The 22594-nt window shown below is 40.2% G+C and overlaps 1 protein-coding gene across 1 annotated transcript in view; it reads right to left on the bottom strand.

The window, feature by feature from the left end:
- LOC125323191 (prolyl endopeptidase) overlaps positions 1–22594 on the bottom strand; it is a 94520-nt gene that overhangs the window by 18260 nt on the left and 53666 nt on the right. The window contains exon 10 of the mRNA XM_048297929.1: positions 19916–20019. Within this exon, the coding sequence (XP_048153886.1) occupies positions 19916–20019 (104 nt within the window). The remainder of the gene's footprint in view (positions 1–19915; positions 20020–22594) is intronic.

Raw genomic sequence — 22594 nt, forward strand, 5'->3', positions numbered from 1 at the left:
TTGTTCATATATTGTCCAATAAGGTCTCATGTCACTAAGAGGACAAGTTAGAAAAATTTATTTGAAGGGAAAAGGATGGAGAAAAATACTTCAGAAGTACTATTATGAACGCTGAAACTCACCATTCAAGGAGGGACCTGCTAAAAATAAGTATCTTCAGCCTTTAGGAATGCAACAGCAATGCTGTGTGGTAGACAGGGCACTCCTGCTGTGTGCAACCCTTGGTGCTATTCTAGGACCATAGTGCTGGAGCAGTACAGCAGCCCTGGAATAGCTGTAGCTTTGTCTCCCTCTAATATCCCTGTGTCACATGGCAGTGGGGTCTCAGTGCCAGAACCACTTTCAATTCAGATGCTAGAACCTGAGGCATACATTTATAGCCTCTAGTCTACTTATTGTGATGCAAGGAAAAAGCAACACTATTTGCTATAAATTACATGAAAATTAAGCTGTATAAGCTACACAAAGCCCAGTCTTTATCATTCTTTTTTAGTGCACACATATATATTTAGAGAGTGGTGTGTTGTTTTGTTTTGGTTTTTAAACTTAGCATTTGAAAGCAATTTACACTCCATCTTCACCTGAAAAAGTCAGTGGAAGTTTATGTCAGAGACAGTTTACAGAATAAGTTTTACAAGCAAATACAGTTAACAGCTCTGTGATTGGGCTTGTAAATTTACTTAGGGGTTGAACAGGATAAAAATGTTCTATACATTCATTCCTGGGGAGCTCTCTGTCCTCCTAATTATTATCTTTAAATGTGCAGTATTTATGTTAGTGAATGTTCACTTAGGGAAGAGGGGAAATATCAGCTTGCATTGTAGACACAGACACTAATTCAGAAAGACTCTATATTTATCCACCTCTGCCTCTGCTATGACAAGAAGCATCCTCTCCATCTCAAGTCACCAGGAGGCAAAACTAAGTCTTTTAGAAAAGTAAAAAGATTCGAAAAACAGACGCTGCAAAGAAAGTTTTTCTTTCATTTATCTACAGAGATAACACAGACAGACACTGATACTTACACACAGAATTAAAAATAATTTTGGCAATCATCCGACATGCACTTCTCTTACGAGCAAATATGAAATCAGTATTTTGAATATTAAAGAAAGTGACACAATAATCCCCACAAATAAGTAAAACTAATGCACTCATATTGTGCCACATAACTAAAAATACCTAAAATTACTGACATTGAATAGAAACTTCAATTTTTAAAAATTAAAAACCTCAACAACTTCTGAGGTTTTATTTTCACTTTTACTCCCTTTCAGAACTATTTTTTCTGTTTATATAATGGAGATATTAAAAGATGTTGGGGTAAGAAAAGAGCACCTGAAATCATCTTGCTTTTACAAAACCTAAAATCCTTCTACACAAAAAACCAACTGCAAACCCGTACACATTTAAAATTAACCTTCTAAGGTATTCAACACAGGTTTTGAAATACTGCTGTAAAACACACATCTAAAATAATCTTGTCCATATGGGTCTAATGTATATATGTTTTGAACTGTGAACAATATCTGAATGTTCAGAAATCTTTTGTCATTTGCCTGACTCGCTCATGAATGGCAAAGCATTAAAATCCAGTTAAAAAGTGATCAGTTTGTCTTGTCAAAAAGAATTATTTCCTGTAGATAAAACATGAATTTTACACCTGAAAAGAAACTTTGATTTCTGAGACTTGAAAACACTCCTTATGTCACAGTAGGCTAATTATTCTTAGGAAGCCAGTAGTTATTCTAATAATGTCTCTCTCAAACTCTCTTTCAAGATTAGGTATTACATACCAGAAATAGCAAATGTTTCCATGTCTATGTGTGCTTGATCAAAACCAGGTAGAGAATTACACTTGTCATTAGATTGACATCCATTGTGTGAAATGCCAAAAAATTTTACAAAGAGCAATTAAAACGGCATATAAATCAAGCTGGAATGCTCCTTATTAAAAATTCATGTTCAATAATTTAGGTTTATTAACACCACAGCAATGCCTTTAAAACAATTTTTTCCAATGTCTCCTATATAATTTTTCTGAGATAATTCCTTTTCACTTGAAACAAACACAGGATTTAGCAGTTTTGCGAAATTTAGTCATTGTTTTCTGTTTCTAGGTAAGAGCAGCTGCCCTCACACACTGCTGCAGCCACCACAAAGTTACAGACAGCACTGGGGAGGCAAAACATTCTGTTCAGTCCCAGCAACCCCAGGCACAGGGGCTATAGGGAATGACTACTTCAGGTTTTACTTCTTGGAACTGAGTTTCAAACATCCAGTTTCACATAAAGTATTTCCCTTGTTAAGTGAAGATTTCTCATAACACACCAACATTTGAGATTTGTGGAAGAAAAGCATAAGGAATTCATACTAAATCATATAACGTTGCCCATGTTTTCCGAAATGTCAATTCCCAAATGCCAATTCCCAAATGCTTTGTTAAAAGGCTCACTGTTTTAAAAATCCCACACTAGTATCTTTGAAAGGTGACCAGGACAGTAAACTTAAAGGAGTAGCCCCTGGAGAAAGTTTTCCTGCACAGATGGAACATCAAGGTTTTCAAACCTATATTTAGGTACTGAGATAACAGTGCCTGAGGCTGAACAATGCCACATAGGAACACGTCCCACTGACAAGCCCTAACACTTGGTGCTTCAGGAAGGCAAGTCACAAAGACCCTGCTCTCACACCAGCAAGTCTGAACACTTCTGCTGAACTGGCAGGCAAGGAGAAATCCTCTCAAGATGCCAGGGCAGAAAACTCACTGATTCAACCAGAATCATGTGCTGCCTTTCACAGCACCTGTCCATAGCCCATTCCATCCCTCATCACCTCTGACCTTACAAAAAACCTGACACTAGTCTGGGGCTAAAGACTATATAGCTCATCAGAAGCAAAACTCCCTATTTATTGCAGCAGTGGCATGGACCCAAGGATAAGATCAGCAGTGGCCCCTTAGGCAGCTCTGGCAGCCAGCCAATGGCCACCCGTAAGAGCAGCTCTTACTAACCACCAGTTCTTGTATTCTTATATAGAGCATGAATCAGAAGTCAGGAAAAATAACAGAGAACTGTCACCACTACAGAGTAAATCCACAGGATCTGAGGTTTCCTTTCTTCAGAGGGGAATCCTCATCCATCTTCTTTAAGCCTCTTAAATTAGCTTCAAAGCAATTCTGTGTGGGTTGCAAAGCTTGCTTAACACAGAGCTGGAGAGGGGCCAAAGTAACTCAGTACAGTAAAAATTCATGCAGGTAAAACCCAGAAAGAAGAACACCCACCACAGACGTTTGCAAAAGCACTATGAAAATAATCAAGAATCCGCTCAGAAGAAATTGTTTCACCACCCACCCACCGGCACAAAAAGCAGACTCATGCTGACAGAGGCAAAGTGCCAGGAGATGGTCTTTTAGAAGAAATGTCTCCTTGCTACTAGGTTCAGCTGCCTAGCTGCAATTGACTGCAGGGAGGTCTCTCACAGGGTGGTGGGAGGATGTAGGGGAAGACAAGAGAAAAATACAGGTGAAAGATCACAAATCCTGCAAGACTGGCATGGCAGAAATTTAAATCACTCTTTGCTAGATAAGTTAAAAGGTATCATCCCATTTATATAAAGCCTTAGTGGTAAATGGGATCCAGTGAGACCCCTACACACACTCTACTTCTGCAACCAGAGAGGCTTCGTGCCTCTTCTGTTTATCCTTTGCCCCTTTCAGTGCAATCTCAGAGCTTCCTGCAGCAGAATAATTAGAATCTGTCAGGTACAGTTACTCCTTTCATCAATTTGCCTTGAAGATGACTTAGTGTACAGTGTAGAGACAGACAGATATGAGAGATAAATTTACCTTTTCATTTAAATATACATTGTAGTCATATTAAACAGCAAAATGTCCCAGGGGCCTTTGTAAGTTACAGTCTCTTTTCTGAATTGCCTCTGTGCTTAGGCATTCAGGAAATGTACTACTATGAAGTAGTATAGCATGAGACAAGCAAAGGAATGTCTCGATGGAAGCAGCACACCATTATGAATAAAACCATAAATAACAGCTGCTAGCTAGTCCATTTTCTGTCATTAAATCATGCTTTACTTCACTGAATAAACTGCTCTGACGAGGCAACTCACTGCAATAGTGTGTAGGCATTAGAAAGTAAACACTACTCATTTTTACCATGCTGGAAATCAGTTCAAGCTGTGATGAGAAACATGATAAGAACAAAAATGTAGAGGCAACTTTCTATGGGTAAACAAGAGGGAGAACTCACTTTTTGCAAGCTACTTCACAATAACTATTCTTATTTATGGTTTTATGATGTGGTAGGTGCACACACCTAATCCAATGTGCTGAGAAAGAGATACATTCACTCAAACTAGCTAGTAACTAGCTAATTTACCTTTTCTTTCTTTGACTCCATCTTGCTTCAAACTTGCTTGGTCATCTCAACATAGCCTCATTGCTGAGTGTTTACAAGCTTCAGGAGGATGACACAACTACTGTTGGATTTTCTCCATAACATAGGGGCAGCTACACAGTTCAGGGCGCTCAATTTTCACTTGCAAACCCATACCCAAAAATTCTTGCACAGAGAAAATTCAATCTTGACAATGGGGATGTCAAGTGCCAGCTTGTGCCAAAGCCTTGAGAGGATCCATGCGTTTTTTACATGGCCAAGAAGCTTTGTTCATGACTTTCAAATGCCAGGCAATTTCAGAAGGCTCTGCTCTCTCTTCCTTAGAGAATCATACCATGTTTATAGATGCCAAGTTGGCTACCCAAATGCAGAAGTGCTATAAATCACTAAACACCTACAAAAATTCTGCATGTGGCTAGTACAATATTAAAAAGCCATTCATGCTTTTTGGTTTGAAAGAAAACAGAGACCATCTACACCAGACAGTGCATATTTCAAAATCAGTTCCAAATCACTTCTCCTGTGAATATTTATTCTGAAGTACTTACTGAAATGAATAGGTCATTAAAAATATTGTGAAGCAATTCCGTGTGCATTTTCTCACTCAAATTATAGCTACATATAATTCACTTTCTGAGATAAACTTGAATTTAAAGTTACTCATTTGTGCCCCTACATGATTAAAAAACCACCAAAATGGTAGCAGAAGAAGAAAAAAATCCCTTGAGAATGGTTGAGGAAAAACTTAAGTCCTGGAAAATATCTGGGGCGCTATCTTAGAAAAAATAATTCTAAGGTTCAGATGCTATTGATTTTGAAAATTTGCTGTGGAGAGACTACTATTGTTTTCAGATTTGCAGTAGCCATTTGTACAATGAAGAAAAATCACTCAGTGAGTAGCAAGAAGCAGAAGAGAATTATCAGTTTTCATTCACTGTTGTAACAATACTTAGGGAAAAAATTAAACCAAATCTAGTATAAAGCAACCCAGCAAAAATTTCAACTGCTGCTGTAGTTTCCAGACAGATGTCAAAACCAAGACTTTGAAGGTACTTCATATCAGGCACACCAAGGAGTGTGCTGAAGCACCCTTGTAATACTCTTGGAACAGCGCAGAGAAAAATGAATAAAAAAGAGGAATGCTTTTTTTTTAAGAAGCCCTAACACTAAGGACAGTCTGCAGCAATCTTTCCTTTCTTAGGCAAAAGATGAACAAGACAGTAAAAGCCAATAAACTTGTATCAGACATTAGGTAATCCACAACTAATAATCAACTATCAATAAATACATGTATCAAATGTCTAATGATGCCAGATCAACTAGAATGAGTGCTATCAGTTCAAAAACCATCAGTAAGCAGAAAGAAAAAGTCAGGGATGTTCCTACTAGTAAAAGACTCCCTGATTTCAGGCATTCTACCATTACGCTTTGAAGCTTTTTCTGCATCCAGACTATTTTTAGCTGCTAGCAGGGATCTCTGTACACTGCTACTTTCAAAAATAATTGACAAATTGGATGAAAAGCAAGCAGTTCAGGGAGCTGTCAGGGAGAATTTATGTAGCAATTTTTCCCTGTCTATGAGAACAGAAGCTGGAACTAAGGAAATCATCTATTTCTTTATATCATTCATCTACACAGCTGAAACACTGGTTACTGTGAATAAAAATGATAGTTTTTAGAGGCTTTCCTTGTCCCATAAATCTCCTGGGAGATGTCTCAAGGACAGAGCAGAAATAATTAATCTAAGGAAAGATAATATTTTATCAGTACCTCTGAGCAGTGTTGATAAAATCAAATCAACTGCTAAATGAAGATGCAAACTAGATTACCATTAATAAAATTGCACACTGATGAATTTGTGCTGCATCATAAGCAGATAAAAGCCCAGAGAAAATTAGTGACTGAACTGTTCCTGGGTAGAAAGTGAACTGAAAAAGAACTATCCTTCTTTCTTTTCCCTCAAAAAAATGTTCTTTCAGATTGCCCCAAGATTTTGTGATTTGTAAGTTTTTACTACTTCAGTTTTTATACTGAGGGCAAGTAAGAGAGGTCTGCAGAATGATTCTACTCATACATGTTCCACTTACACAAGTTCACCACTCTGCATCTCTGGATACTTATCAAAGCACTTTTGTGTTCAGCTTGCCCCCTCTCTTCAGCAATGAACCCAATTTAAGAAAAAACAACCCACCAAATCTGTTGACAAAGCTATTGACTAAGCTTTTTAAGCTCTGTCTTTTTTTTTCTGTGTTTAGTATAAATGGAGACTATGCCCTTCAAAGTGGCCAGCAACACCAACATATATATGCTAAGAGGTATGATTGTGCCATCATAAACTGCTAAGAGAGATTCTCCAAAACCTCCTCTCTACTATTTAGCAAAAATTATTTGCTCAGTATAAACTGAACTGCTCACAACTATTATATGATCATCTTTGTTACCATGAATCCTTTTCTAAGATAATCATGTTCACAGTGAATGCAAGAGTTATAACTTTAGGTTACAATACATGTTATAATTTGCTTCCCTTTTTCCCTTTCAATAGCAGAGTCTGCTCCAAGTAGTGGCCACACACACTCATTTACTTCGCAGAGGTTCTCATTTTCCATATGTCTATGTAAGATCCCACCAACATTTGAAACTGTTGTTTTCCACTCTCAGCTCTAGTACTCTGCTTTCCACCATGATGATGAATGTTAATTAACAGCAACAACAAAAACAACAACAAAACCCCTAATCCACCAAGCAGTTTTGACCCTGGATGAAGACAGCAAGTATAATTTTACTGGGCTGCGGTGATTATGTGTGTGTATATATACATATCTCAAGAATTTATCTGCATTTTTTACCAGTTCTAATTTGGTTTTGTCTCCTTTAGGTAGTTAATGCACAGCCATCATTATTAATCTTCCAAATGTAATTTATTTCTCTCTTCTGATTCAAGCTGTGGTTGGAAAGGGCCCTGTGTTGGTCTGCATTTCCATGCTATCCAGCACACTGCTGATTGTGGTCCATGATTAAGACTCTTAAGTCCTGCAATAACCAAGTAAATGAAAGAGCAACAACCTTCTAATTTCTTGTCTGCAGGCTGCCCTACCTCCTTAAACCTCTTTGTAACAGTTGTATGCCAAGCCTAATAAATAACTGCATAAACTAGTTATGAACTTGTGTGTGCCTGGAGGCCTGCAACTCCAAAACACAAACCTCCCAGCTCTGCCAGAGCCACGTCTATTCTGGAAACACTCCAGTCCCCTGGTTGCCTACAGGGACACTATTCAGAATGAGAGATGTATCCACTGTGAAGTATTTAAATGGGAGTATGGAGCTGTGGTGAAGCTTAATTGCTGACAGGAAACACTGAGACACTGCAGAAAAGAGGTGACAAGGGAGTGCTGTTTGGAATGAGTAACAAACAGAAGGCAAAACTAGCTGACACTGTAAAATGCAATCCAGCAAGGCCAGAAATACAACCTACTATAACCTGACAGATGCAATCACATAAAGAATAGTGAACAGCTCACTAAAACATAGTTTAGAAAAGTATCTTAGAGTTGTAGACATGCCAAACTGAACTTGAACAATGAATTGTTAGGGAAAAGGCAAACCCTACATGAGGACATAAACCAAAGTCTCACCCGCAAGATGTTATGAAGTAACCGCTCCTGTTGCATTCACATTTGCAAAGCCTCAGCTGGAATGCTATGTTCAGTTGAAACCATGACACACCATATGCTGAGCATCTAAATAGATTCCAGGATGAAAAAGCAGAGTGATAGGAGGCCCACGAAATACAATCCACTAGAAAAACTGAACAGAGCACAGATTTTTCTTTTGTTTTGATTGTTTTTAGTCTAAAGGAAAATAAAACTGAGGGAGACACAGTGACAATCTCTAAACACGCAGAAGTTGGCTGCAACTAGAAGAGAACTAATTGTCTTCCATGTCAGTGAGGGACACAAAGCAACACATTTCAAACTCAAGAAGGGAATTCAGGTGAGGCCTTTAGGTGGTGTATCCCCTATTCACTGCAAAAGCTTTTTAACAGTAAACTCAGTGAGAACCTGGGACAGATTTCCTAGGGAGTGAAGGCTTTTAAACATAAGGCAGACGGAAACCAGTCAGGAATAGTACAGGCAGAAGTGACCTGCCACAGTGCCCAGGACAGATCAGTGTGCTCTAGCCACAATGGCCAGTTTTGGGACATGGGTACATGCCCACATCACCACCATGTCCACATTCAGGAATTGTAGTTTCTTCCTCTTCCCAGTCTTTTTGCTCCTTGTTTATTATGGCAGGTTTTTCTGTTCACAGCTGCAGCCACCTGTTGGGCAGTAGGAGCTGGTTCCTCTCTTCCTGCAGGAAAAGCCAGTGTCCTACCTCCTGGGTCTCCAGTGGGTTAGATGAGCTTCTGAGATTGTTCTTATACAGATTTTATATGATTTTAAGAAGAGAAGCCTCAAAAGCAGAAGTGGAAAAGACAGACTCCTAAAACAGAACTATCGCCTCCCTTCTCACTCCCTTTTGCCTTTCATAAAACTATGATTGAGAAATGTGAAGGCCATCCAGGGAGTTCACATATGTAACAAAATCTACAGGAACAGCTGGTGAACAGAGACATATTGAAAAATCCACCACTTGCATTATGGATCTGTATTAGTTAAACTTGAGAAAATGGTTTAAAAATTTAAATATTAAATATTTACATGTTAAAACCAAAGAAAACATTTTTAAAACTTGCCCATATGTATACTACAGATGTGCAAACACCTATTAACAGAGCGACCAACATTTCATTTTCAAGTAATATGAGCTTCACTATCAAATAAATGACTATAATTGCTACTGTTCTGGAAATCTGTTTGAATTTAAACACTGTCCTGTGGCACAGACAGATATATATCTGTGTATATAACTCTTACTAAAAGTAAATCCTCTTCCTCGGAAACCTAATGACTATTAAATGGACTTACATGACACTGCTAGCACAGTACTGAAAAATACAACCAGGAAAGTCTGGTTATCTTGGGGGCCTAGTAAAGGAAGTCAGTGTGTCTCTCCCTGCTGGGTCAGTGGCTCGAATGCTGGCCCACACCAACGATGACTGACAACTGCAATCATCTAATGATCTTTTGCCAGCTGTGTGAATAAAACTCATGATTGTGGTCCCAGAGCAATCTGTCCTCAATGCAGCATTATCATCACAATTAAACCCCACCTCCCCGGCCAGGCTCCATGAGGCAAAGTGATGGGTGGGCAGATGAATAGAAATATTCCCACTCAGCAGAGGAGCACTCTCATTCTGAACAATGCTGGCGTGCCAAAGTTTGACATTTATCCTCTTAGTGAGAAAAGGGGCAGCTATCACTTTTTTCTTTCAGCAGAGGACTGTGCTGAAATTTCCCATTTTTATGACTACTTGGTTTAAGCAAGAATTAAACAGCTATAAAGAGGCTAAGAGGCTTTAGAGCATTTTTTTTGTGGAACCATTCTGTGTTTGACCTTCCACCATGGATGGTATCGGCCATTCAATCTGCACTATACAAGACACACAAACACCATAATGATCAAAAGACTGCATGTTGTCTGCCTTTATTACTATTAGACGTATTGAGAGGGGGCTTTTTATTGATGCTGAAGTTCTCTGAACTGCTATTTGTGTAAGATTTTAATAACTGTCTTGATGAAGTTTTCAATCCACATCTGAAAACTCAACTCTGAGGATCAGCAAACCACTGCCATTAGAACAGCAAACCGTATCCCCAGAGCAACACCTCATCAATGTAGAGCCACAGACAAATTTCATTCTGAATGTTTCTGTTCCTGTAGAATGAAGTTAATAATATTCACTACCTTTGAGAAATAACATGGATAAGCCTGTACAAATGGGAGAAGAAAAGTTGGAGGTAGATTCCCACTGAGGAACATTAAATAGAATTCATACTTGTGAGTAAGAGTTAATTAAAATAGCAATGTGTTCATGCTTAATTACTGGAGGTGAGTTCAATCAGAGGAGTGAATATGAAAGTTGGAGGAAAAATAGAAGGGAAGAAGTTTTCAGTGACTTGTTTAGAAAGAAGACAAATCCCAAGTATTTTCACTACAATATTATAATTTTAATATCTCTTTATAAGCAAAGAACCTACCTACTGAGGTTCCTGAAGACTTTAACACACGTGCTCATTTAAGGTGTCTGACTGAATGACTTTTTAAATATTTTTGATGGCAAAAGGTATTTTCCCATTTACCGTAAAAATCAAAACTATTTTTTATTTACAACCAACAATGCAATCATTTAAGACATGTGAGGCAATCCTTTAAGCTCCACTACAATTGCTTAAGCTCTTGTTTAAAACTCCTGTGTGTAAAAAGGAATTCACTACACTATGTTCAATGGTTACGGGTTTGTTTTAGTCCATGCTATTTTGCCTTGTGTTTTAAGGAATTCTGAGAAAGAAATGGAGCGTGGAATGCATCTTGGGATTAAGTAAGCCAACTAACATCTCCCTTCACTAGAAAAGTGGAAAACAAACCACTGCAAGTTCAAACAAAAGTTCTACTGAGTAAGGCATAAGAATAATATTTCATAATGAGCTTTAGTTAAGACTACTAAGCAATCACTTCTCTTGTAGGCTTAAAACAAATGAGCATTTTTATAAAGTCTAGAGGTTCTACAGACATTTCCATCTTAAAAAGCTCTCCAACTCCCTGCATACTCAGCAGAAAAAATAAACAATTTACTATTAAAAGCTTGGAACTAGTGAATCACAAAGCCTATATGACAATCCAAATGAACACAGAGAGTATTATTTTAGTATTTTAGTATTATTCCCCACATTGTGTGGTCTGGTGTTGGGGTCCCTCCCCTGCCGTGCAGCCCTGGGAGAGGGGCCCTGAGGGCACAGGCACGGGGCTTCCCTGCCCCTGCTCAGCCTCGTTCCCATTGGTTGGTTTGTGTTCCCTGCGCGGGCAGAAGGACCCTTGGTCCCGTGACTGGAACAGTTCCTCGGCAGAGCTCCGGCCATGCGGCTGGAGAAATAAACATCTCTGAAACAGCTAGCAAGAATCTGTCTGACCATATATATATTTCCTTTCCACGGGACTCCTGGTTTGATATATGCGTGTTGCAGGATCCCCACTGCAACAAATGGTGGAGATTTGTGAGCAGAACGATCCCCGATCCCTAAGCGACTGATTTGTGTGAGTAAACCCTGGAAACTTTGGATTCCTCTTCTTGGTTTTGCTTTGCTATTCCATATCTAAACTATGGAGGAACCGTGGGAAGACTCTTGGCTCTCAGAGCCGCATATGGACATTTATCTTAAACTTAAAATGATTCTTGAACAACGATTTGTAAATTTTAGCTTGATTCAAGCTCAAAAAGAACTGAAACACTTCCTGGCATGGTTGTTTAAGAACTTTTTCTATGTTTCTTGGGATTTAATTCTTACCAAGGGCTTTTGGAAAACCGTTTGGACACAGTTAATACTGGAGTCAAAATATATGCCGATGGAAGAATATTTTCGTGAATATTATTTAGTTACCGAGACTGTTGAGCAATGTCAGCTGTGTCCTGGTGAAGGGAATCCTGGCGCAGGGACCGTGCGGCCCAGGCCACGTGCACCGAGCGCTCTGAGAGCAGCAGCGAGGCAGTTCCCGCGCGCGGGCGGAGCCACGCGAGCCGCAGTGTCGGTGGCGGAGCGAGGCGCGGCGGGACCCGGCGGTGCCCGCCCGGTCCTGTGCAGCGCGTGGTGGAGCGAGCCCCGGGAACGCCCGACTGAGAGGGGCGGCGCGCGGGCAGCGGCTGGCGGCGATGGCGGTAGAACGGAGCCGCGCCCAGCCGAGACGCGCGCTGGAGCAGGGCGCGGGGGAGTCATCGCTCGGGGGCCCGGCCGAGACGTGGGTGCAGCGCCCGACATCGGCAGCGAAGCTGCGACCAGAGGAGGCGACGCACGGAGAACTGAGCGGCGTGGCCCGGCCCGGCCCGCGCAGCCCCGAACGCGACCCCGGGAAGAGCGCGCAGGCACCAGCAGCCCCGACAATTCCAACACGGGAGCGACCGAAGGAGAGAGCAAAGACGCAGCGAGACAGAAAACAGCAGCCACTCGGAAAAAGGAAAAGATCATAGCAACTAAGACCTTAGGGATAGTAAAATGGTATAATGTTAAGCAAAATTATGGTTTTATAACAAGGTGTGACAACCAGCAAGACATATTCGTGCATAGAACTGCTATTAAAAAGAATAACCCTGAAAAATGCATCCCAAGCTTGGGAGATGGAGAGGTGGTGGAATTTAATATTGTACTAGGAAGAAAAGGGTTACAAGCATCGCAGGTCACTGGGCCTGATGGTGTTCCTGTAAAAGGCAGTATATATGCAAAAAATCGTAGTCATGTTAGACAGTATCTCCATTGTAAGCCCCCCCTACAGTTTCCCTTTCCTAATCCCACCTTTCCCTTTTACCCTATGTCCTATTACCCCCAGTGTATTCCCAGTCCGTTTTTTCATCCATGGTTTCCCTCACAAAACCATGCTTTTGCCAATTGTTTCCCCAAAAATCCCTTTCCAATGCCGAGTGGGGGATGAAAAGGGGGAGGGAAGAAGTTAAACCCTCTCCTGCCTCAGTTTCCCCACAAAGCATGCTCAGAGAGTCCTGTCTCCCTTCTGTCAGCCCTAAGATGTTCCAGAGAATCTGTTTGGACATTTAAAGACTCAGGAGGGTGGCTTGTTTTGTTTTGAAACTGTTCTTGTTATGTTTATCCAGTTGTTTTCATTCTCCTTTTATTAAAATAAAACGGGTGAGGTGTTGGGGTCCCTCCCCTGCCGTGTAGCCCTGGGAGAGGGGCCCTGAGGGCACAGACACGGGGCTTCCCTGCCCCTGCTCAGCCTCGTTCCCATTGGTTGGTTTGTGTTCCCTGCGCGGGCAGAAGGACCCTTGGTCCCGTGACTGGAACAGTTCCTCGGCAGAGCTCCGGCCATGCGGCTGGAGAAATAAACATCTCTGAAACAGCTAGCAAGAATCTGTCTGTCCATTATATATTTCCTTTCCACGGGACTCCTGGTTTGATATATGCGTGTTGCAGGATCCCCACTGCAACAGTCTGGTAGTGTGCTAATTCTTTCTAAGAGCAGTTTTGCACTCCCCTCCATCCTAAACCACATTTCCATTGTTCTGCATTCTGCTGAACAAAAGCTCCCAACATAAACTGTGCATCAGTCCCCTGTGGTATATAAGGGGATAGAGCAAATCCAGACATTTAGACCTTAAAACAGGACTTGAACTGGATTGGTGAAGAAAGCAATGCAAAGTCTATTGCTTCATCCTCTTACTTAGAATAGAGAGATCTGGTTCCTACTCCAGATACCTAAGGAATCTCTGAACTGCATTGGATGGGACTACTTAAATATAATGGATGTAGAGCCAACTGCTACTCTGCTACTCTGGCATATGGTTTTCAAAGTTCAAGAGCATTTAAGGTCATCATAGGAAATCCATCTCTTGATACTCTATCTAGATGTAAAGTCCTTGATTCTGACAATTTCCTCCTTTAAAAAGGAGTGTAATGTGGCTGCAAATATGTAACATATTTAATATACAATCTCTTGGCTTTCAAGAACTGCAAGGGCTTTTAAACTAGAGCGTTACATTTTCAGTTAGTGTTTCTTCGTTGACCTCCAATTAGAAGAGGTAATGGCAGACAAATGTGGTGCTTGTAACAACCACATGCCAGGGCCCTAAGACACTACATTCACACAGGCAAACCGCCAATGCTGTCACAGTTGTCACTGTAATTTTGTTGATGTCCTCCAGAGTGAGACTGGTGCCTTGGTGCCAAAACACTAGGTGAGATCAGAGCCAAAGCCCTCAACCTCCTTCCTGGGAGCTCTGAAAGAAGTGGTTCAAAGTTTATTTCCCCCCTGCAAGAGAGCAGGTGTCTGCCATAATGTGGCAAGCACTAAAACTGTGGTGTTTGTCACATTCCTTCCCCCCGCAGTATTTCACAGAATCACTGACTATGCCAAGTTGGAAGGGACCCACAAGGATCATCCCAAGAGTCACACTATGTGTCCGAAAGTATTGTCCAAACACTTCTTGAACTCATTTTCTTCCTTACTGCAATACAAAACCTCAAGGAAATAAAAAGAATAAAATAGAAACAAACAACAATAAGCAACTTGTTTTCCCCAAGCATTAATTCTATCCTCCCATCCCATGAGATCACAGCAGGATTCAAACCCCAAATACTGTGAGAAGAAAGAAAGTCCAGCTCTTCAAAAATCAACCCCATTTTGGTTGTGATGGATTCTTAGGAAAGGGATGAAAATGATGCCAAAATTACTTACTCCTCTGTAGAAATGGGGAGCATTATTTGTCTCTGCCTAGAATCAGCGTAAAGTACATGCCTTTAGCTCTCTGGTGTAAAAGTGCTTTGTCTCAGCAGATAGATTCAAAGCTACTGAACTTTTCTCCAACTTACAATTATCTATTCATATAGAAAGTTGCACTCAAGAGTTTCGGTCAATGGGGTTGGCATTTGGGACGGTGCTGCACCACATCTTTGTCAGCAACATGGACAGTGGGATTGAGAGTAGTATCCTCAGCAAGTTTGCTGACACCAAGTTGTGCAGTGCAGTGGATACGCTGGGGGAAGGGATGTCATCCAGAGGGACCTTGGCAGGCTTGAGAGGTGGGACTGTGTGAACCTCATGAAGTTCAACAAGGCCAAGTGCAAACTCCTGCACTTGGATCGGGACAATCCCAAGCACAAATATAGGCAGGGTGGAAATGAATTGAGAGCAGTCCTGAGGAGAAATACTTGGGGGTGTTGGTTGACCAGACACTCAATGTGCCCCAGCAATGTGCACTCACAGCTCAGAAAGCCAACTGTGTCCAAGGCTGCATCCAAGGAAGCATGGCCAGCAAGTCACCACTCTGGTGAGGCCCCACCTGGAGCACTGTATCCGGCTCTGGGGTGGCCAACATATGCAGGACACCAACCTGTTAGAGCAGGTCCAGAAGGGGCACACGAAGATGATCAGAGGGCTGGAGCAGCTCTCCTATGAAGACAGGCTGAGAGAGTTGAGGTTGTTCAGCCTGGAGAAGAGAAGGCTCTGGGGTAGCCTAATTGTGGCCTTCCGGTCCCTAACAGGGGCCTGTAAAGGAGCTGGAGAAGGACTTTTTATAAGGGCATATTGCAATAGAACAAGGGGAAATGAGTTTAATCTGCAAGAGGGAAGGTCTAGATGAGATATTAGAAATAAAGTCTTTACTGTGAGGATGGTGAGGCACAGGAACAGGTTGCCCAGAGAAACTGTGGATGCATGATCCCTGGAAGGGTTCATGGCCAGGATGGGCGGGACTTTGAGCAACCTGATGTAGTGGAAGATGTCTCCGCGCATGGCAGTGGGGTTGGAACTAGATGATCTTTGAAATCCCTCCCAACTCAAACCATTCTTTGATTTTATGATATATATTTGGATAAGGGGAAGAAACAACATTAAGACCACTTTATAACTACACTGAAAAAACCAGAGCTAATTATAGTATCAGCTCTTGCACTGCTTTGCAGGTTGAGCTTACTACAGTTTTCAGAGGACACTGCTTTCCTCTGTTATTTTTATATTAATGAGGGAACCTAATGCTCATGGAATGATACCACCAGCAACAGCAAGATCCAGGAATAGCATGGGCAGGTGCTGTACACAAGTTTCTCTGCCAATCAACCTCAAGCCTGACTCATCTTCTCTGAGTGTTTTATTTCCCTGAAGCAGAGCTTAATCACTGTGCCAAACTGTATGGTGTAAAGTTCCACTTGGAATGACAATGACTGTAGACAAATTTTCCCTATCAATGCCTCATAACTTGAAATCAGTACTGCAAGGGCTTCGTGATGGGAGTGAAAGACTGAGCAAGAAAAGAAAAAAATTCTCATGAAAATTACTTCACCTGCAAAAGTAATTTCTGCAAAAGAAAGGAGGAAATTCATTCCAGCCTGAAGAGAAATATCCTTTTTAAGACTTGAGCTTCTTGCATCTGTGCAGCAATATCTAAACAGCAGCTGCTTTTTTAATCAAACTAAGTTGTAAAACCAAGTTGTTCTATGAATTTCACCTTCTGCAAGAGCTAATCCAAAATGCATCTCTCAATAGCTGCATCTACTTTTGGTTCATCTCAAAGTATTTTAAGTACTGGAGGGTATTCAAAGAATGGCGAAAGGAGCCAATCAATATTTTTATTGTTGCAATTTTAACACTTAAAAGCCTACGCATCAGCCTAAAAGTAGGTGAGCTGTGAACCACACCAGAAGACTGTTTATCCATGATAAAGTGTCACTGTGAGGTGCTAACATGGGGAGGTATATAAGAACGTAGTTGGCAACTCTACAAAGATAAAATAAAGGCTGCAACTTTACAAAGATAAAATAAAGGCTTTTTATTTAAACCAACAGTTGAGTTATTAGCACAGCAAACATCTTAGGGCAAGTGCTGTTTTTAAGTTCCTGAAAAAGTGTTTTTTCCTTCTGTAAAGCCCACCACAGGCCATCTCCTGAAAAAGTCTGCCATTGTGATAGATGGAAGTACGCAGGGAAACAAAACCAAATTTCAAGAAGTGCTTGGCAGAGTAATTAATGCAACCTAATGTATCATTTAACAAAAGTAGCTAGGATAAATTTTTGATGTGTGGCAAGCATTTTAAACAGTTTGACTTTTTCATGGAGGTCACAGAGTCTTTCAAGGTAAGGGCATAAGCACAAGCTACAGCACAATAAATCAGACTATGTACTTGCAGGGTGTCCCATGGAGCCGATAACTTACAAACATGCTCTTACCCTGGTGCAAAAGTCAGGTATGTTGAAACAGCTCTCCCTTCAGTGCAAGTTGGCTAATTTGTTCTTAGTTTGGGCTGTCAGAGTGTAAGATCTTAACCCTAGGTACAAAAAATGCAGCAGCTCTACCACAACTTTTCCTAGTGTAGTAAATTTATCACTGGTCCACCCTTGCACTTTACAACTTCTACCAAATACTGTAGACTGGATTTGAAAGACCAAAAAACAGGCACTGTGGCAATTTTCCAATCGCCATTAATTCAGGTTTCATATACACGACACCTTACATTTCAGTTCAAATCTTGACCCAGTTACATTGAAAGACTGTTAAAGAACAACTCATTACAGTTTCATATATGCTACACAGCGAAACTGGGAAGATTGCTAGTATTAGTAGGTATTTCTTCAGGTATATAAGAATGAAGAAAGAACCTTGGCAGGAGACCTGCCTTTCATTAAGGACATGTATTAGGACAGAGTCAGCAACATTATCCTTTACCACTTAGTAATTCTCATGGAAATTAAAATTATTAAATAGATTCTGCAGCATTGTTCATTCTTCTACAGTAATCAGGTTTTGCTTACTTTCAGTATATTTCTTGCATTCTTGTTCTTGATTTTTTTTCACAAATCCCTGCAATGTTGCCCGAGTTTTGAAATGGCTATGCATTCATCTAGGTTGATAGCCATTTATACCCTGCTTTGATACCCTTCCATCCCCTTTCCCTCCTCCAAGCAGAAGCACCACCAAGGCTCTAAGCGAGACCACACAAATGGAAATGAAGACTGGAGTCCATCTGACCTGTGCAGCACTGACAGGCTCAGTTACTACAAACCTGAGCAGGCACTCCCAGCCCTGGCCCTGACAAACAGCCTTTTTCACAGCTCAGCTGAGACTTCACCATGGATATGAATGAAAGACACCAAAAACTAATTTCCAAGATGTTGGTGTACTGAGATCATTTGTTGGTAGAAGGCAAAACTGGATGACCAGTGAGCCAGGAGTGATCTTTATAAGCACTGATCCCAGTGTAACTACACAGGTCACATTTTCCTAGAGCTAGAACTGAGCAGGAGCCAAGAAAGGAAAAAACCAGAAACAGTGATACTGACTTCCACCACATTACAGCCTAGCAGTGAATCTCTGCCAGTGCTTCAGACAGTGCATGTTTCCAAGGGCATAGCAACAGCATGCTTCCTCCTTTACTCCTCCTGAAATTATTTATATTGCTGTTCTACTTTTACTTGATTTAGTGTAATTGATTTAAGTGTAAAACGAGATTTTTTTTTCCAGACATTTATTTTATAAAATTTGATTTACTAGAAAAATACATTATTTCTAATTTATAGCAACCTCTCCTATACCCTTTCAAATTACATGTCTATTTGTGTTTCATTATTATCCTTCTGGGTTAGATGGCAGCATTGTAATTGTACCAAGTTCTTTCCTAAAGAGAACGTTTTCTTTCTCTTACCCAGCTCACTCTGCCCTAAAGTTATCCTGCGGAAGTCCCTTAATGAATTTGAGTGAAGCAACAAAAACGTATTCTCTGTGAGAACACTTACAGCAAATTGTCCTCTACCACACTCTTATTTCTGTCTGGAGATGCAGAGACAAACAGTTGGGGCTATTTACAACCACCTCATGCATACATACTACTGTCTTGATGTTTTTAGAGAATCTGCCTTGTGCATATGTCAGAGGCAAAATTAAAAACAAGATATTAAGAGAAGTATCTAATCTCTTTTCAAAGACTCCAAGCCATGCTGTCACACTGTTGCTTATCTTCTACATAATTTCACCTTTTTCAAGGCTAAGCTTATTAAAATTCCACTTTTGGCACTAGACATTGTTATGCCTTTGCCTATAGAAAGAAAAAGCCTCAATTCCATTCTTACTCTTACACCAGAAGATGAAAAAATCCTACATATAAAATAATGAATCCATCCTCCAGTATTTATTCTATAAATTGCAAGTCTTAAATATGCTAAGAATCCCAATATAATGACTGTTTTTCTAGACCCCTAATGATTTTACTTGTGTCACCATCCCTGCAGGCTTTTAAAAGACAAGTAGATATGGCACTTAGGGACACGTTTAGTGGGACTTGGCAATATTAGGTTTATGGTCAGATTTGATCTTAAAAGGTCTTTCCAACCTAAATGATTCTATGGTTTCAACAAATTTCCATGAACTCCCTCTAGAAGTTCCATACCTGTCTTAAAAGTCGTGACCAGGGCATAGTATTTTATCAGGGTCTTACCAAAGCTGTGTTTAGTGGAAAGATCACTTACTACTTAAAATGTATATTTCGTATAATTTTTTTACTCACAATACCTGTTATGAGGTCAAAGCAGTTGTCTGTGAAGAACGCTGTATTTTCCTGAACCTGTTCCATATGATCTGTAGCTTACGCTGTTTTCCATTGAAGTAATTTCTCTTAATGTTATGAACCTTAAATTTAGCTAATTCTTATACACTTTCACTATGTGTAATAGGCACCTCCAAAGGAGTCTTCACGCTACTACACTGAGTTACTTGTCTGAACCTACAATAGTATTTCAGTTCAAAACCAAAGTACGGTTCTAAAGCAAGTCTCCTCTCCAAGAGCCAAGTCCAATTGTCTTGAGCTCTGCCATAGGCGATTAGAGCAAGACAGCAGGGTTCATGTTTATTACCTGAATTGTCTGGTAAACCGAAGGATCAAATCCTTTAACAGTCACTTCTCGGAAAACTCTTGGCTCCAGTTCCTCTTTGGTCAGATCACAGTGATATATAATACCTAAAATACAGAATACAGTGCAAGTTTGACAGCTTAATACATAGCTATCATTAAAAAGACGACAGTTTAGGCACTGTGATGGAGTAATGAATGGTAAAGGTAACTCAGCAGGGTGAAAAACAGTACTCCTGGACACATTTTTTCATTTATTACATAATTTAACACTTACATACATGCACTTCATCTAGGGAGGGTGCAAAGGCTTTCTGTACAGAAAGAGTAATTCTCACCACTCACATAAAGCCAGGGGGCTTAAGCAAAATAGGGCAAAAAAAGTGTTTTCATGAAGTTAGAAAGCACTTATCGAGAATGATAATGCTGGAAGAAAGAAATATAAAGCCAATTTTAAAACACTCCCTTTAGATCCACCAGACTGAGAATAAATATATCAAGAATTTCACTCAGGTCAACATTTTTCTCCTTGTGATAAAATATTTGAAATTAAAATTCAAATGGACTCCAGGTAACAGTAAGAGCTAAACATCCACTTGAAATTGTGGCAGACTAGCACAGGTTACCTATGGAACTGAACAAAATACAGTCTTCTGTAATTTCTTTTACATCCTGATCCTGCAGGTTTGAAGACAACTTCACTTGAGTTGTATATATGATTTCCAAAGGGCTGTGCACACGACAAAACTCGTATCTATAAACAGTATAAAACTTCTAGGTTTCAGCAGAGACTGAGTCACAGGGACTGCAGCTATCTAGACACTACACAGATGTGTAATTAGCCACTAATAAATTTGCATTTAAACGATAAAACGTATTTCCTGTCATTCAACCCTAATAACATTTAAGTATGTGTCATACAACATGACTGTGGTGTTTGCACACTGGTTAACATACTAAAAAATCCTAATATTCATGCCTGTACTACGGATACATGTGATACATAAACTAACTTGAGTGTTAATTATCCTTTCTTTTTCTCCTTTACAACAAGCTGGTCCTTGCAAAATTTAAAACATATATTAGGGAAAAGAACACTAAAAGGTATGGCAGTAAGCACTTTACTGGGATCCTCAATGTAATAAAGTTAACCAAGGTGGGCAGGACTTGACTGAAATACTGCTGTATTTTGTGTATTACAGATACATTCAGGAAACAGAAGTAATTATTACAGAAGTTATAACTATAAAAGTTCATACTGACTAAAACACGAAATAATGAGGAAACTTATCTGATACCAGGGAATTGTCTCTTTAAGTCACTTTTGTAGACTAGAAGATCAGGAAGATAGAGATTGATAAAAAAATGCAGATGTAAACTAACATTTCTAGCAACCAATAAAGCCTTTTGCCATAACAGGGCATTAACAGGGGACTAAAAGGACTCCCCTAATCTGCTGGAATTTTTTTTTCATTTATCACAAAATGACTAGCAAGCGTAATCAGGTGCAAAGAAGCATTAAGGCAGCATTATCCTTAAAGATTAGGATCCAGAAAATGATGCAAAACTGCAGTGTAAGGCGCTCCAGGCAGTAACAGGCAGAGCAGCTGTTTGACACACAGGCAGCTGCCTAGGCTGGGTAATGTATTGGCAAACGCTGCACACAGAGCAGGCAGAATTGCCACGTCTTAGCAAACCACATGAGGAAGGGTAAGCACAGTCACAGACTGCATTTCCAGAGCAAATCAACCTAATGTTATAGTAATATGCAATTCAACCCCTGCTACTGCATCTCTTGTTCTATTTTTAGTGCCACAGAAGTTAATATCAAAAAGCATTGTAATATTTCTAACTGTTTTGCTGGGTGCTAAATAAATGCAAAACAACAGAGTGGTCACCTAAGCATCTGACTAGAGTGGACAGCGGGGATAACCATATTTTTCAGGGAATAACAAAAATTATTTCATGGTGTCAACATATATGGGTTTAGAACTGCTTTATTCATTATTTCATATATATGTTTACTATTACTTTTGTTGTAGGTATTAATTTATTTCTCATTAGAAAAAAACCCAGTAATCCAACTTAATACAAGTGCAAATTATATTGATTTCCAATAGTAAAGTAGGAATATCTGGTTAACCAAGGATCAGCCCCATACCGTTTGTATGATTATTCCACTGATGAGGTGAATGAAGGTTTCACACAAACTAAGGAGGATCCATAAATCTACCTAAAAATTACCTCTCTGCTTTCCTCATTCTTTCCTTATCCCCATACAGTCTACTTACATTTCTTACCTTCCCTTTTTCTTCCAGATTCCAGGTCACTCTGCCCCAGTTAGCAGAGCTATGACATAGTGAATTTTTTGTAGATGCTAAGCAAATGAATGAAAAGGAGAAAAACAATCTGCCTAAGCAGCCAGCAGGCAGTGAGAGAAGCCATTACTGGCCGGCTGGAAAGCCACAGGCTAAAACAGATCTGTGCACTTCCCCTACACAGCTGCAGAGACTCTGCTGGCTTAGCTGAGATGAATAGTGCAGGCCTGTAAAACTGGCAACTTCTGGCCCATGATGTGGGCAAGTGAACTACGAACCATCAAGGTGGATGAAGTTAAGAGATAAATGCAAGAGTGTCCTCAAGCTACTCTTGAGCTGCAATACCTACAACAATCTGAATGTTG

Source organism: Corvus hawaiiensis, chromosome 3, assembly GCF_020740725.1.
Source record: "Corvus hawaiiensis isolate bCorHaw1 chromosome 3, bCorHaw1.pri.cur, whole genome shotgun sequence".
Lineage (NCBI taxonomy): Eukaryota > Metazoa > Chordata > Aves > Passeriformes > Corvidae > Corvus > Corvus hawaiiensis.